At 36.3% G+C, this 16200-nt stretch overlaps 1 protein-coding gene across 13 annotated transcripts in view; it reads right to left on the reverse strand.

Moving 5' to 3' along the window:
• Positions 1 to 16200, reverse strand: part of PUM2 (pumilio RNA binding family member 2) — a 71638-nt gene that overhangs the window by 31897 nt on the left and 23541 nt on the right. For 9 of the 13 annotated variants that reach the window (XR_015707996.1, XR_015707995.1, XM_087773548.1 and 6 more), the window contains 8 exons: positions 10599 to 10704; positions 10110 to 10297; positions 9302 to 9474; positions 5701 to 5971; positions 5317 to 5410; positions 3252 to 3377; positions 1908 to 2047; positions 38 to 176 (listed from right to left, as the gene is read on the reverse strand). Coding sequence is in view for 11 of the 13 variants with exons in the window: in XM_087773548.1 (XP_087629674.1) it covers positions 38 to 176; positions 1908 to 2047; positions 3252 to 3377; positions 5317 to 5410; positions 5701 to 5971; positions 9302 to 9474; positions 10110 to 10297; positions 10599 to 10704 (1237 nt within the window). In the remaining 2 variants the exon portion in view is untranslated. Of the gene's footprint in view, positions 1 to 37; positions 177 to 1907; positions 2048 to 3251; positions 3378 to 5316; positions 5411 to 5700; positions 5972 to 9301; positions 9475 to 10109; positions 10298 to 10598; positions 10705 to 16200 lie in introns of those variants that run through there. The other 4 variants (XM_009467302.2, XM_087773545.1, XM_087773546.1 and 1 more) reach the window with 3 other exon arrangements.

The following is a 16200-nucleotide window of genomic DNA, read 5'->3' on the forward strand; positions in this document are numbered from 1 at the left end:
CCCAAAGCGTTCTATGATTCTATGATAACATACATACCTGGCATGCCTGTAGCAAGACCCTGACCAAAAGCCAAAGCTGGATTTGCTGCTGCAGCTGCTGCAAGCGACTCTGCCTGCTGCCCTTGCTGACCCTGATTGGGAGTAAGTGGGCGCTGAGTTGCTCCAGCACGCAGAACCTGGAAAAGACCAATTTGACACCGTTTCCTTAAAAGGTAAGAAAGCAAGCCCAATATATGCTAAAAAGGCCTAAAAAAGTTCTAGACCAGTTGCTTTGCATATTTGATGCCACTTAGATCTGAATTTCATTTTGGGAATACTCCACCTTATTGGCTTCAAGGATATATACATACAAAGAATAAAAGCCATAAACTATTTTGCTGACAAATGTGACAATGAATATCTGCCCTGCTCTGGACAGCAGGACTCACGTATGCTCCATCAATGGTAATGACTATAAAGCGAAGCAGAAAATCTGTGAGAATGATATATTTATGATCTGCCTTATCTATTAACTGAACACCTGTCTGTCCCTGATAAATGCATTTGTTCATTATTTTCAGGCAATTGAATGATGTAAGTCTGAATACTTCAGAGCTTGTAGTAACTTGTCTAAATAATTAACAATACGCTGCCAACAGTGCTGTAAAAAAATGCACCCACTAAGTTTTAAGAATTCACATAACACTCCATCACTGTGCAACGCAGGCTTATTTTATTATGTTCTGACAGTGTATCTCTGAGAATCTGATTGAAAAGCAATCTCAATTTTTGCAACTGCTCTACTCCTCTTAGTTAAAATAATCTTTTCCAGGTCCCAAATAAGAGAGAAATACAATTTACAATATAACCCCACAAAATATCTTATATGTGATTTGCATAAATTGGATATTAATTTTATAGAAAAAGCAAAAAAAACACGGGAAAGATGATACACATTCAGTTATCAATGCAGTTCACTGATAACAATGATCAGTAGGAGGAAAGATCCATTTGAATATTAAAACAGTGATGAAGCTACTCTGAAACTTCATGGTAACTCAAAGTCACTTCTCATATTAAATGGTATTGAAATTAACCATATTGCTAGGAAAAAAAAAAAATTACATTTGTTCAAGCATAAGATCATTATAAGATCTGTGTTTTTCCTTTGCGGGAAAAGACCATTTGTTTATCTTGAAAGACCATATAATGGTTTTAAAAATGCATCCAGAGTAACAATGGAAAATTAGCATTTTTTAAAAAGTTACTTAAGAGACATGGAAATTTCAACAAGTTCTTGTAACAATTGCTTACTCTTGATTTACTAAGGCAAAAATAACATATGGCACATGGTGATGTTGTAATACAATTATTCTGTCACAGAAAAATACGCAGGGCAATCCTTCCCCATGAAGCAACAAAGCTACTGATAAAACCTTTATTTCCCTACTTTTTAAAAAGACAAAGAAAAATGTGTAACATTCCATTTTCCAGCTAATTAATAAAAATGCAGATCAATTTTTTTTCCCAAGCTTAAAAGAAAAAATATCCTCCTAAAATTACCAAAACATCTCTTTTCCTCCCCTTATGTTAGCTTTCTAGATTAGTTTTTAACTTTACATTAATTTTTTAATAACTGTACAGGCAGCATTATCTAGACATAAACACAACAGCACAGTAAACTGGATTAAAGGAACTATTTTTAATGTTTTTTACTTTGAAAATTGGGGCTGTAAAATAAGCCAAATATTTAGTATGCAGTAAATGAACTTTTAAAGACAATGATAATCAGTAAAGAAATTGAGAATTTTTAATATTCATTTAGTATTTGATACAACACAACATCTGAATTATGTAAAATTTTCTAGAAGCCGCAAATGTTAAGGTAAGGCATTAAAAGCTCATCTCCTTTTTTATGAACAACATACCGGTTGCTGTCCCTGTTGTGCCTGTGAAGCTGCTTGCTGATTTGCTGTGGTATTTGCTGCTGCAGCTTGCTGCTGAAATAAATTGGCTGGATACACCCCCCATGGAACACCATAATACTGAGGCGGAACCACAGCAGGACCTAAAACCAGAAAACATTATTATTCCATCTACTGCAGCTAGTTAAAATTAATTGTTTATATTGTTTGTAGCATCCCTCATTGATCTGCCTTCTAAATGTCAAAACAGAAATGAGTTTTCAAGAGAATAAATTCCCATATTAGCCAAAATGATACATGAACATAAATGGGTTAATTTAAAAGATTCACATCAAACCATACCTTCTCTATGAAAAAAAATAAATACCCTTGTGAGACTCAAGTGACAAAGAAAAAAAAAAAAAAACCACAACTTAAAAGTAATCAAAGCTTGTATACCAAAGAACACTCAAAATCAGTTTCCATGGTTGGAAAAAAGATCATTTCAGAACATCACAGAATGAACCAAATTCATCCTCCTGACAGTGACACACTGAGACTTTGATCATCTATTATTCCTCCTTCATGTATGCTTCCTTTGCTTATAAACACAACTATTGCCTCTGCCTCCCCTGCCTACTACATCACACCCTTCCGAGTGAGCGCACTTACCTCCACCAGTCTATTGATAAAGAACCTATAGAAGAATGACCTCTCTATATCATTGTATTGTATGCATAACGCATTATGTATACATATATTCTAGTTCTGTCTACTGCCTTTCCTGGGAAACCACCAACTGGAGACACAGGGTTTTTTTCAAAATGTTATGCTCAGGTCTCAGCACTAGCTGGGACCTGAATACTCAGTAGTGTTGTTTCACAGCGGTATCTATTAACTTTTTAAGAGATTTTCCTGGGCTTGGGGTTTATCTGTTGTCTGGGCCTTTTAGCACACTGGAGACCATCTTTATTCTCATGCCCACTGGGAATGGGAAAACCTGGAATTAGAAAATTAATGCACCGAGTAAAAACATACAAGGAAAGGCTAGCTGTCTTGTCTTTTGAAAATAATACATACTACTAATGTCAGATGAAACTTTATTAAGGATAAACATTTTTAGAACAGAAGAAACCTAATTGTTGCATATAAAAGTCCAGTGGAAATAAATACTCAGAATCTGTATATAACAGAAACTGAATCCCTTTACACTTCAGTGAAAATTTTCAAACCTGCAATATTAATTTTCCTACAAGTCTCTCCTTCCTAGAAATGTATTTACAGAGAATAAACAGGATGGATTTCAGCTTTTTTTCTGATTTCATTCAGTAAAATTATCAAGACAGACACTAGAAAGTGTTCAGTTACCTGCTAGGGTAGCTGCTGCAGCTAATCCAGCTGCAGTGTATGGGTCAGTACCTGGAGGAGCAGCACTGATAATGTATGGGTTTGGCACAAAAGCAGCTGGAGCCAAGCCTGCTGAGAATACGCCTGCTACAGTAATAAACAGAGTTTAATTATAGCTAACATACTTAGCAAGCATCATCATATTCAAACCAATCAAATCACAAAGCATATCTGCTAAAATCAGAACTGCTTGTACTTTGGAAGTTTCTAAGAGCAGGTACACCATTACAGAAATCAACACTTTATCTCTTCTCATGCATTCGTTCTTACTAATCTCAAGGCCTAACAGCTTTGTTTTGCTGGATCTACATACTCCAAGGAAATTTGCCATATGTATCTACCTACCCTTATATAGAAGGGATTATTCAAAATGGAATTTACCTTGCCCAACTTCTACTATCTAAAAGTTACATTAATCTTACAACTAAATCTGTATCAGAGAAACCATCTAGTCTCTTAAGTGAATCAGCCAGATAGAATGAATCACCTGCTAGAAATACAAATCTCTTTTCACTGACAATAGGAAAAAAATAAAACCAGATTGTTTAAAACAGATATCTGGCTTTTAAACAGCCAGTTATGAGATGCTAATCTTATTTTCAAGAATCCAAATTTGATTAAGGATTGTAATGCAAGGAGACAACTGAAGAAACTCAGAGTCAAACAAAGCATCGCTACCCAGAGTTTCCCCTGTCAGTCAGGTTCATGTACTTTCTCCAACTCTGAGGTAGCAACTAGTCCAGCAAGCACGGCACATCAAACTGTCTCTCCTTCCAAATAGGAGGCTTCGTGCTAAGTTTCTATTAACATGCATATCAGAGGATGCTGCACTTCAAAGAGGCAAGATACAGCTGACTGCTCAGTCTACAGCAGTCTACAGCTGATTGATCACTTTATACAAAACAGGGGCTTCTCTGCAGTTTAGAGGTCACAGACGGGCAGAAGGCACGACTTGTGGACTCGCACAGACATCTCAATCGGCCATGCTCCCAGCTCTAAGACTGTATCGGTCAGCTACACAACACTAAAGAGATGCCACTTTTAAAGCCCAGCTATAGGCTGCTGATCCCTGTCTGAACAGACCTCACAATCCAGCTACACAAGCCGGTGGAAAAACTTAACTGTCTCCGTATCGCAGGGGAACATGGACACATCCCTTTGGAGATGCTGCTTCCTATTTCTGTCTGCCCTTCTGATCCTGAGAACTCTTGTTCCCCTCGCAGAGGAAGGAGAGAGGTGCACATGCCTCAACAGCTAGCAGTGGAGAGTGGGAAGGGCAGGAATCTTTAAACCTGCCCTACAGTGTCAGAATTTGAGGAATGCCCTTAGATAAGGAATTGCTTCCATGTGTGTTCCAACCTCCCTCACCCCAAACACACAGCTTCCCCACAGCAGCAGATAAAACTGTTGTCACTGAAACACAGCCTCCTTGTTGAGCTGCCAGCACACTAAGAACTTTATGCATTTAATTAATTCACTGAATTACTTTAAAGGGACAGAAAAAAAAATGCTTGCCAAAGAATAACTCCATCACAAAGGTACCTGCAAGAATAAAGAGCTATCTATCTAAAAGGTGCCATTAACAATGAAGACTGAATTAACACAGAAGTTTGATTTCAAAATCCTACTATACAATGGTTTTTAACTGGATTATCAAAAATACCTAACTGTGTATTTTTGTTATTTCAGTAAATAAAACTCGTGTTTCTGTCACTACTTATAGCTGAGAAGGTTTTTTACTTTTTCTCCAATCAAAATTCAACTCTTGGGCTACACAGCAAAAATAATCATTTCTTTGTACACAACAGTTCAAAGTAGGCAAAAATGTACACGACAGAAAACTTTCTCTAAGGACAGGACAGTCTTATGCAGTCATTCTAAGCAGTTTGCAGGAGAACCACTAAAATGGGCCAATTGATCAGTATCTATTTGAACTAGAATACTGTGGGTAAAACTGAAAGAATTATACCAAAGCAACACCTCCACTTTTGGCAGGGATGTTAGCTGTACTTTACAAAAACCTCACCTATGTGCGGCTGCTGAGCTGCAGCCAGTGCGTATTGCTGCTGCTGGGCTGCTGTTAACTGTTGAACAGTCAGAGCATTAGTCCTCTGGAAAAGCTAGTGGAAAAGAAATAAAGATGCGTTTCAGTTTTCAGAAGTCAGGGCTATAATATACTGGGATTTACTTACAAAAAAAGATTTTAAACCAAGCTTCTATCCTAATAAGTTACTAAACTAGAAAATTATGCACAAATATTCTTCTAGATTAAATATACATTTATTTGCCTGTGACTAAGTCACAGACAAAACAAAATTAAATGCATTATATGTTTAAATGACTGATTATCAAAGAGGATAATACACAACTTGAAGGACCAATTTGGCATGTTTTCAAGTCCAGTACTAACCTGCTGCTGAGAATTGTAGTCAAAAAGTCCTACAGTAGCTCCGGAAGAGTCCATTTGTACCTGATTGCCAGGATAGTCAAACTGTAGAGAATCAAGACCAACTTGTTCCATGGCATCTAGATTCTGATTTTCTGGATTTGAAAATTCTTCTACCAGAGGCTTGTGGGCTGTAGGATTGGGAAGTGGACCTAATCCTTCTGTGGTGCTGGGATTGGGGCCCAAGCGTTCAGCTACTTCTGTTGGGGAGGCTTGTCGACTTCCAGGGGTACGGCTGTTTAGAAGAAATTCAAGATAGACTCTTCAGTTTTAAATACAGCTGTCCATGGACAGACTACAGCATTTCTATTTTAAAAGGATCTCTGAACTCTGAGACTTTACAAAGGGAAGCGACAGACTGATTTTAATCAGCATGCATTGATGGCTCAAGATAAAGGACACATTTCATTTCAAAGCTTTTTCTTTTTTTTTTTTTTTTTTAAACTTTAAGACTATACAGCTCTTCAAATCACTGCGAGAAAAACAAACTAATCTTTGAGGCTGTTTTCAGTGAAATGGAGTGAACTGTGGTCACCTGCAACTTTTGGAATGACTCTTTATTGCATTTTGGATGCAACAGGAATTATTAGAAAACGTATTGAAGAGAAATTTAAAAAAAAAGGAAATAGCTAAGTGCATCTCATGCCAAAGTGGGGAGAGAGAGAGAGAGAGAGAGACAATAAAACTTCAACTAGAAAAGACAAACACACATTATAGCAAGTATCTTTCACATCTCAAAAGCAAACAATACTTTTTTTACCTTAAGTAAAATGGACTAATAACTACCTCATTTAGCATTTGACTAAAACATTTCATTTCCCACACAAGTCATTTAACAGACTACACTACACCAGATGATTGGTCAGCAGTAAAAAAAGCATTCCTAATATAATCTCATTGGTTCCATCTCAGTTTCCCTAAGAATAAATATAGCCTGTTGTTCCAAAAGAAAATCTTTAGGATGGAGCACAACGCAGGTGTTTGATTTCTGTTGACACTAAGACAGAGATACAGAGCTGGAAATCGTTTACTATGCCAAACCCCTCAAAGTTTAGTTTCCAAATATGAAGGGCTAGTGACAACCAAGATGTAGACAGCTACACTTATGCACCTCTAGGTGCACTAGTGTTTAAATTCCCATCAGAGGGGATGAAAATCTAGTCAATACCATTGACAGAGCCTAGACAGCAACTCAACTCACCAGTCACTAGGTGTTTACTTTAGAGTAAAAGTTGAATTGTTCTCTCATCTCTCCCGGCTGTCTAGACTACATCCCCACTGACTACGGGGGGATCTCTGTGCACCTATAAACACCTACAGGCAAACAGCTGAAGTGAGATGTCAACAGATTCACATCCTAAACAGAATCCCAACCCTGTATTTGGTTAGATTTAGGGTACCTTAATTTGGAGTGGTACCCCACCTTCTGTGTCAGGCCACATTGTTTAGACTACAAATTTTTGCCAGTAAAAATAAGTCAACTACTAGGAAGGAGTTGTGTGAGAGAATCTATGATCCCTTAACAGGACTGTGTTGGCAGAACTCAGTAACTATATGTTGTTTCTCAGGAAACACAACTTCCAGTTAAGTTTGCTTTATTTGTGGAAATTGGGCTCAAGTACAAAATGCCATCTTGCAGGATGAAACGACATTTATTCCAGCAGTACTCTGCCAGACCAGTATGGTATACTGCTAATTCTAGGATAGAGACAGTCTTAGTACTACCTGTTCTCCTCACTCTTCAGGGCTCCAAAGTTGAAGCATCTGTTCCTCACTGAAGCAGAAGATTAATGCAAAGAAAACTGCTAGTACTTATGTATTTGCTGATAGCAACTCTATAAAGACTGTATAGCTAGAAAGCAGTCTTTCAGCAAGTTTATTCAACAATACTGTATGATCTACTACGGACAAAATACTTCAAAGATAAAGCAGTTACACTAGGTTTTTTTGAATTAACAACCATCCTCCTGATGACCATCTATAACATATTGACTACCATCTAAGTATCCTAGCTAGCAACCATGTCCTCATGGCTAAACATACAAAACTTGAGATGGAAGCCATTTAATATTCCTTATTCTTCTCAAGTGACATACAGTATCAACAAAGTGAAGAACAAAAGGCAAAGAGGCAGTTATTTCAGTACATATTTTAGTTTAAAAAAGCTGTAAGTACAATAAAAATACAAGGAGGAGGACAGGACAAAGATTCTTTGTCAATACTTATGTTTACCTAATAAGGTTGCTCCTTATATTGGTGCTGTTCTGTTGCTATAGTTAAAGTTGTGTCAATACTTCAATTATAAACCTCTGTTTGGAGGGCTTTATGCCACCACTTTATACAGCCCATTTAAATTAGATGGCCTTATTTTTTTGAGAGGTTTACTGGCTTTGGATGCTTTTTTGCACTTGTGTATTTTTTAATAATTTCTCTCTTTAAATAATACAAAAGGTACTTTGCAAGCAACTATTTAAAAATTGAAATAGATATTGGTAAAGAAAAGCAGGACAAAATTTATTCTGCATTTTCTACATATAATATTGAAAGTAACTTTGTTTATTGTGCATATTGCAGCATGCATCCGAAAGGAGCTAAACTGAGCTCTCTAATGTGCTTAATATCATCTTCTTTTCAATAATACATCTTGAAAGATAGACTTGAATCCCTCCTTAGCCTCAGGTAAATACATTTTTTTAAAGGGTATGAAATACTTACGTATGGGATTCAAACATGCATTTTAATATACTTGCTCAATTATGAACTAATGAAACCACAGCTATTGGGTCACATTCATCGCATTAATACCAATTCATGAGCAGCACTCTAGTTTTCTGATCTTGTTAATTCTTCTGTATGACAGTTACAAATGCACCACAGTCATTTAAAAGCGAAGATTATTCCTTTAAAAATACTCAATTTAAAATGCAGTTTAGTATTAGGAAAAAACAAGCTGGCTGTGCTGTCATATAGGAGTTCACTGTTCAAAGGCTTGTGCTTGGTCCAATTTTTTTTCCCCTGAGAAAACAACCAAACCACAACACCATTCTATACTGTGAATAGGTGACATTTAACTATGTGAACAGGGAAATACATTGTTTTTCCTTAGTCAAGTAAAGGGTTTCTAGAAAGACTTTTGTGGGGAAATAATTGTGTTAGGCTGTGGTATCCACTAGCAAAATTAGAAGGAAAATTAAAAGTCTGTGGGACTTACTCTCTACAACAACAATCAGATGCAAAAGTTAGAGTATTAAAAAGAAGCAGAGAGAGAAAGGAATTTAGTTTGAAATTAAAAGGGTTAAGTTTTCATCCCTCTTTAATTCACCACATTTTGAAGGTACCCATTTACTTTCAATAATTACTATATTAAGATGAATTTGTCTCATGAGAAGTGACACACACATTAATGACATCCTAAGAAACATGTGGCACAGTGGGAAAGGGAGGACGTGAGGTAGGAAGAATCAGTCTGCAGCTGGGTAATGTTTAAAGCTGACACACAAACCAGAACTGTAATAATGCCCTTAAGAGACATGCTCGTCTTCTTGAGAAACAGTTAAAAGCTTACTTAAAATCTTTGCAATCGGCATCCATTCCATTTGGCAAACCTCTGCCATTTATTTTAGTAACATCCTCATCATCTCCTTGTTTAAGATCTCTGTTTTTGTCCTCCTCAAATGGAGAAGCCTTGCCTTTCTGATCTCCTTTCTCAGGTCCATCTGTTTCAGCATCTCTAGTGCCCTGAGGAAAAAGAATCTGTTTGATTCTGAATATTGAACAGAACACAATAGGAGCACCACAAGGTGACCTAATTCTACACTACAGTGCACGTAAACAATACAAACAGTTTGTTTTCAATGAAATTGCATTTGGTGGGTAACTTGGTCATCAAGTTTCAACCACATGCAATTAATAACTGCCAAAATGTGAAAAGGAATGCCAAGATTTATAATGGAAGAGCTAACTCAACCTTAACTATAGCGGTGCTGTTAAAGCAGTAACACTTTGAATTAGATAAAGTTTATTTTATACAGTTAAAACATCTAGTACAAAACAAACCCATATGGAAACAGAGTAGGAAGATCTAGAATAAAGCCCATCACACATTTTAAATTAAGCTATTTTCAATCTTTTTCCTACCTTTATTTAAAGGTATTAGGAAAGTACTTTAAGACAGCTATTTAGTCAAGATTCCCAAACCACTTCCCTCTTCTGCCCCCTCCAACCAAGGAAGACAGACAGATAGCAACTACACACTTCCTTCTAAAGAGAAGAGTTAAAAAAGGAAAACGGACAAATAGAATAGAAAATATAACCATACAAGACAGTAAGACCATAGAAGGGAACTAGGAAAGCTTACACACTGCATTACTTACAAAAGCTCCTTTCCTAAACCGGGAATCCAATTTATCAGCTGGAGAGGAACTTAACACATATTCTACCATGCTCACTCCAAGGCCACCACTTTCTGATCGTGGAGACAATACAGCATTTACTTCACTGTTTCCATGAAAACCCTGTCCAGGCTTTCTCTGTACCATAATAGGTTGGGACATAGAATGGTCTGTTAAAAACAAATAAATAAAAAAAACTATTATATTTTTTAAATACAACTTGTAATGTTTTTCATTTCATTACAGAGGCAATGTTAAACAAAACCAAAATGAACTTAAATAAAAAATGCCAAATCCCAGTTTCAAAAAGTGTTATTGGCACACAACCACCAGTGCAGTATACATTTTCACAATTAAAATTAAAGGAAAATCAAATCTAATACACAATTAAAATTTATAATACTAATTTACTTCAAAATAACATTTAGTAAACACGACTGATTTTTCAATACATAGACATCAATCACTTACGAGGAGTTCCCCATGCAGTCTCTCTCCACTCATCACCAAGGAATATCCCTTTTTGTCCATCTTTTGCTGCATCATCAGGTTCCCAAAACTTTTTGGCAGGTAAAAGCTGTTCCAAAAGAGAGAATGGTTTTATTTAAAATATGCTTATAAATGGGCAAAAAATAGCAAACCTATTAAGAGGATGTGCAAGTAATTCACTTTAGATACCAGAGTCATCTTTACAAAGCACACGTTTCCAAGGAATAATTATAAAACACTTAAAAGTTATGTTCCGTTACTGAAGGTGATGCTGTGTAACGAAATTGCTCAAGTGACCCCAACAAGAGTGAGATTCTGAAGTTATGAGGGAGATACAGAATACAGAAGCAGCTGTGAAAAAAGCTAGTCAAATTAATCCCTGTGTTAAACGGAGTCAATCCTCTCAGAAACTTTAACTAACACTGCCTTCTTTCCATGTTGGCTCAAAAGCTTGGCCTTTAATACTATCACGATAACCAGAAACAGCAGCGGTTCACTGTAAAGTTCTGTTCACTCCGAAACGCATCATGTTCCAAATTTCAGAAAGCGACTAACACATGGTGACAAGTCAGCTCCTTTCGACCATAGGGATCTGGCTTGTTACAAATCTGTGACATTCAAATTTGAAGTTCCACACGCCAATGATTTCATTTAGCTGTATGATTTTTTTTTTTTCCATTACTACTTCTAAAGCAGAAAGTTTCAAATTAGATCAGTATCACTTCTTGCACTGTCTTCGAGGACAGGAGACTTAGCATGACATAACAGAAGCACCGCAGAAACAAAAATACCTCAAATGTCCGCATTCTTTTTACTTTTATTTTACAATTTTTACTTTATTCCTCTAACTTTTTCCATCAGTAGCAGTGCAACTGCCAAACTCCGCATACCACATTTTCTCTTGAATATGTATATTATGTGCTTTACAAGGTCCATCAGCCGAAACTACAATGAAATCAACTTGCAATAAAAATAGGGAAGAGCTCTGAAGACAGAATTGTAATCCATGAAAATTTTGCAAAATGTAATGTGCAGTTTAAAATTTTAAATTTTGTGATTTTAGAAAAAAACCCATATGTATTCTGATAAAGCTTTGTTTGCAATAAACAAATACATTCTGGAGCTTTGATTCTCCTGTTACTTAAGTGGCTAAAACTTCTGAACTTCACAGTTGCTCAGTATGGGCCTTAATGAAATTACTAACAAAAAAGTATTTTTTAGGTATTTCTTAATGTAGCATTGAAAGAGCTCGTGAAAACAGCTTTAAGAAGAGGATAAGATTGCCATTAACAGACCACAATATTAACACTGAAACAGAGGTGACAAGAGCTCCTTTGGAGTTACTTAAGGATTGCTGGTTTTGTTTGCTGCCTGGAGTTCTTACCAGAAACAGAAGTATTTAGACTAGCTAACCTACGGAAATCCCTGGGTTCCTTACATAAATTCATTAACCCAGAAGGACTTGGGGTGGAGGGTGATAAACAGCCAAAACTCAACAAAACTCTAGGAAAGTATTACGCTTGCCAGAGTGTCATACTGTTATGACCTGCCCTGACAGAGAAACCCACTTTCTCAATGCATGGGAGAATCATCACCAGGTGTCAACCAAACATACTTTGGGAGCACCAGGATATTAGGTTTACCCCAAATTTAAAGGATGCAGTTAGCCATCAGAGGACAGAGAAATAGATTAATGGAATCTTACAACTGTGGCTCAACTAAAAGCAAAAGATTATACATTTCAGATCAGCCTATGCAATCTACTCATTCTTTTTAGCTTTATATTGTGAAAGGTTTGCAATACGGATTATTTTTCATTTTGTAGGATAGTGGTAGAACAGAAAGCAAGCATTTCATGGTATCTATGAAATCTTCGTTTTGAGAAAGAGAATAAATTTTAATAAATTTTTAAATTTTAAATGCAGTCTAAGACAAGTTCAAATATGTGTACAGCTGAGATAAGAGCTATGAGAATACAAAAGTTCAGGTGTCACCACCTAACACAAGCTTGTCGGAATACAACAGATCAAGTAATATCTTGGGTGTCATAAAATGAGCATCGCCTTAAAGTATGCTTACCCTGAAATTAGTAACTTCCACTATCAGACAGGTGTTCAGAGAACACAACGTTAAGAACAATAAGCGAATCTAGAGCAGAATGCACTGCAATACCGGTTTTGATTTCAAAACTCATCCGCAGGATTCCTATCAGAGGAAAAAACCTGTCTGCTGGTACAAAGGAGCAGTAATCCTCACTGCAAAACTACAGGTTGGTATGGGGGGATTTTGGTGGTGGTGCTGGGGGGTTTCTTGTTGTTTGGGGATTTTCGTAGGTATGCTTTGGTTTGGTTTTTTGTTTGTTTGGTTGGTTTTTTTACTGCATACTCTCAAATTCCAAACAGATATATTCAACTGCTTGTGGTCTTCATGTACTCTGGTACACAAAGAATACAGAATATCTTTAACACAAAACATAATACATCATCTGTACCTCAAGAGGATAAATTTAAGCTGTATCCTATTGAAGATCAAACAGTTTTACAGAAAATTTTTTTTGTTCAAATTTCTAGACAGCAAAGTCATCCCTCAAATATTTAAATAAATGGAATTTTTTAAAGTTTACAATTTTGCACCTCCCTGAGGGCCAGTGATTTAGATTTATCATTTATTTTTGACAGATGATAGATATGACATACACTATGCTCTTTTTAAAGCGATGTTTTAGCTTTGGATTGCCGTATAAATGAGAAATCCTAGCAGCTGTCAGCTATTTCATTGTGGAACTCAAAAAAAAAAAAAGTACTTTTCAGAAAAACAAAACGAGTGTGTTTAACAGACAAGAAAAAACCCCACTTGATTAGTTCTACTGAAAAAGACTTAATCAAGAAGTCATCACAAATTAAACCAAGTAGCTAAAATCATTGTGCTTTACCCCTTGATAATGTGAGTTTTGCTCAATATTTCCTGCATTTAATCCAATAAAAAAGAAACTTTAAAGATACATCCAATCCTGATTCAAAATAATAGAAAAGATTGCTGTATTTCTTACTAAGCTCTTCCAACAGTACACTAAAAAGTGTCTTTTTTAGTATCAGCACTGATCCCTGTTATGTCTCTGCCAGATGAACAAAGCCCTTTTCTATGCATAGATAATAACCAATTATGCTAAAGCTGCCTCTTAACCAGCTCTCTGATAAGTAACTGCACAGTCTTGATTACTGGCTCTTGAATTAAGGATTTTTTTTTTTTTTTTTTAAGATCAGAAGTTATGCCTACAGAGCCTTCTACAATTTCTCTGAATGAAGTTTTGACACCAGAAATGGATACATTGTCCCTAGCATGAAATTTGTGTGCGTTCTCACCCTGTAAGTTTCTATAAGAGTAAACGTTATCAAAAAAAGATTTAGTTTTATATTCTGTTTGGCAATTAATTTTATGTATGCCTGTATTAAGTCACACTAAAGGTCCTGAAGCCCACTATGCTGGCCCTGAAATAGCAAACAACAGATGCCTAGAGAAGAGGAATAGCACCATGTGTCAGTATTTCTTCAGAATATTATCATGACCTTAAGGGTCACGATAGCTTTTGGGAGCTGGAGCCAGAAGCATCATCTGTGCTTAACCAATCTAGCAGCTAAAATTTTAGGAGACATTTATAGAAAGATGCCTGCAATACAGCAGATCTCTTGCTAATAAAACTTGTAGTCTGTTTCTTTACAGAATAAATTAACAAAGAATTGCAAGACAGAAAGAGATCAAGGAAACCGTACATCTGGCTCATGTTATGCTGTCCTATTCCCAATACCGATTGATACCAGACTCCATCTGAATACAGCTCTGATGGATAGCTTGACAGAAGGATTTCCAGTACGTATTATTTCCAAAATGTGTTATGGTACAATGAAAACAGATTTCATACTATATTGCTTTACATTAGCACATGGAAGAGATACTTGCTTAAGGATTCACAGACAGTCTTGATTTTAGCAATGATGTGAAAAGTAAGACTTAACAGCCTCCTAATGTCAAGCATTGATTCCCAGTCGGGGGAAAAAAAAGACCAAGAAGGATTAGAATTATGAACAAAAAATTAATTTCAGTTCAGAGAAAAATCTATTCAGACAGGGAAAATGAGGAAGAGAACAACCTCCCAATAGCTAGAAGCAGATCGCTTGACATGACCTCGCTTTCAGATCTCTCAAAGTAGACAGAGGGCAGCACATACAACTACCAATTCTAGCTTACAAGGGTATTTATGAGGACATTTTCTTTAATATTTTGGAAGGTTATAATCAAAAAGAAGGCTAAAACAGCCATGGAATCTATTCCAGAACTACTTCATTGTTGTGCAATACATTAAGAAAATTACTGAGTAAGTCAACCTAGCTACGTGATCCGGTATTACCTCAAGATACCTGAAAGACATCACTGAAATGAAAGACATAATAACCTAATAAGTGCAGGGTCACAATATAGTATCAATTTCTGATGCTGTATTACTATAGCAGAACTCTGGCTTTTTGTGTGTATGGATTTTTTTTTTTTAAAAAAAAACATCTTCATAGATACACAGAATACTATGAAAACAAACAAACAAAATCATAATCATGCAGAAGTATCTCCCTCAATCTGAGATAACCTAAAACAAAGATCTGTATGAGCAGTCGTATATACCTCAATTTAATTCCCAGACATTTGTGTCATCCTTTACTTACACTGCTTTCAACGTTTCAGAGTACTTCATGGGTGGCAAAAGAATAAACACCAATACAAATTCTACCCATCAACTCTGCCACGGATACCTTACTAACACCTTCACTTTTCAAAAGGAGTTTTAAGAGTGGGGGGGGGAAAGCAAGCATATCCAATGTGGCTACTTAGACTTCTAAAGAACGGGGCTTCATCTATTACTGTTTTTTCAAATGGCAGATGGTTCAAGAAAGTCAACATGGAACCCTGGATGAAGCAAAAATTGCTGAAAAGCCAACTGATTGGTTAAATGCTTCATTAAAGTAAAAAAAAAAATCAAGTAAGAATAGCCTTGTGTCAGCCCAGAAATGTTCAGCAACTAGAACACGGCATTTGTTTTTCATCAGTAAGTTATGGTTTCTGTAGAGATCACAGTCCTATCACCCTTTTTAAGAAAGTTAAGCTGAAATATTGTAACTGGTTCAATTATCAACTGAATTAGGTAAATATCCAGCAAGACAACAGGATCAGCACTTGAAATCCTGGTTCAACTTGAACTTATTTCATTACCATGTCCTGTCAGGGCAAGTAACACTAATCCATGTTGATTACTTTCTAAACAGTTCAGGGAACTGCTTTTGAAGGAGCTAAGTCATCCTCCATGATCTTTATTCCACCCCACCCCCAAAAAAGTACAGACTTAAAAAAAACCAACCCAACCCACCAAAAACCCCAAACCAATCAAAAAAAAGTCCTTCGCTCTAGCTAAATTATACAATAGCACTCTTCACCCTGGATAAAATCTTCTTTTAAGGAGTAATTGCCAGTAAAAAAAATAGTAAGTTACCACACATTTCTGCCAGTGTATGCCAGTTTCACTTTTTCTGGAGCCAAA

Source organism: Nipponia nippon, unplaced genomic scaffold (genome assembly GCF_047370975.1).
Source record: "Nipponia nippon isolate SJK-2023a ecotype South Korea unplaced genomic scaffold, ASM4737097v1 scaffold_4, whole genome shotgun sequence".
NCBI classification, from domain to species: Eukaryota; Metazoa; Chordata; class Aves; order Pelecaniformes; family Threskiornithidae; genus Nipponia; species Nipponia nippon.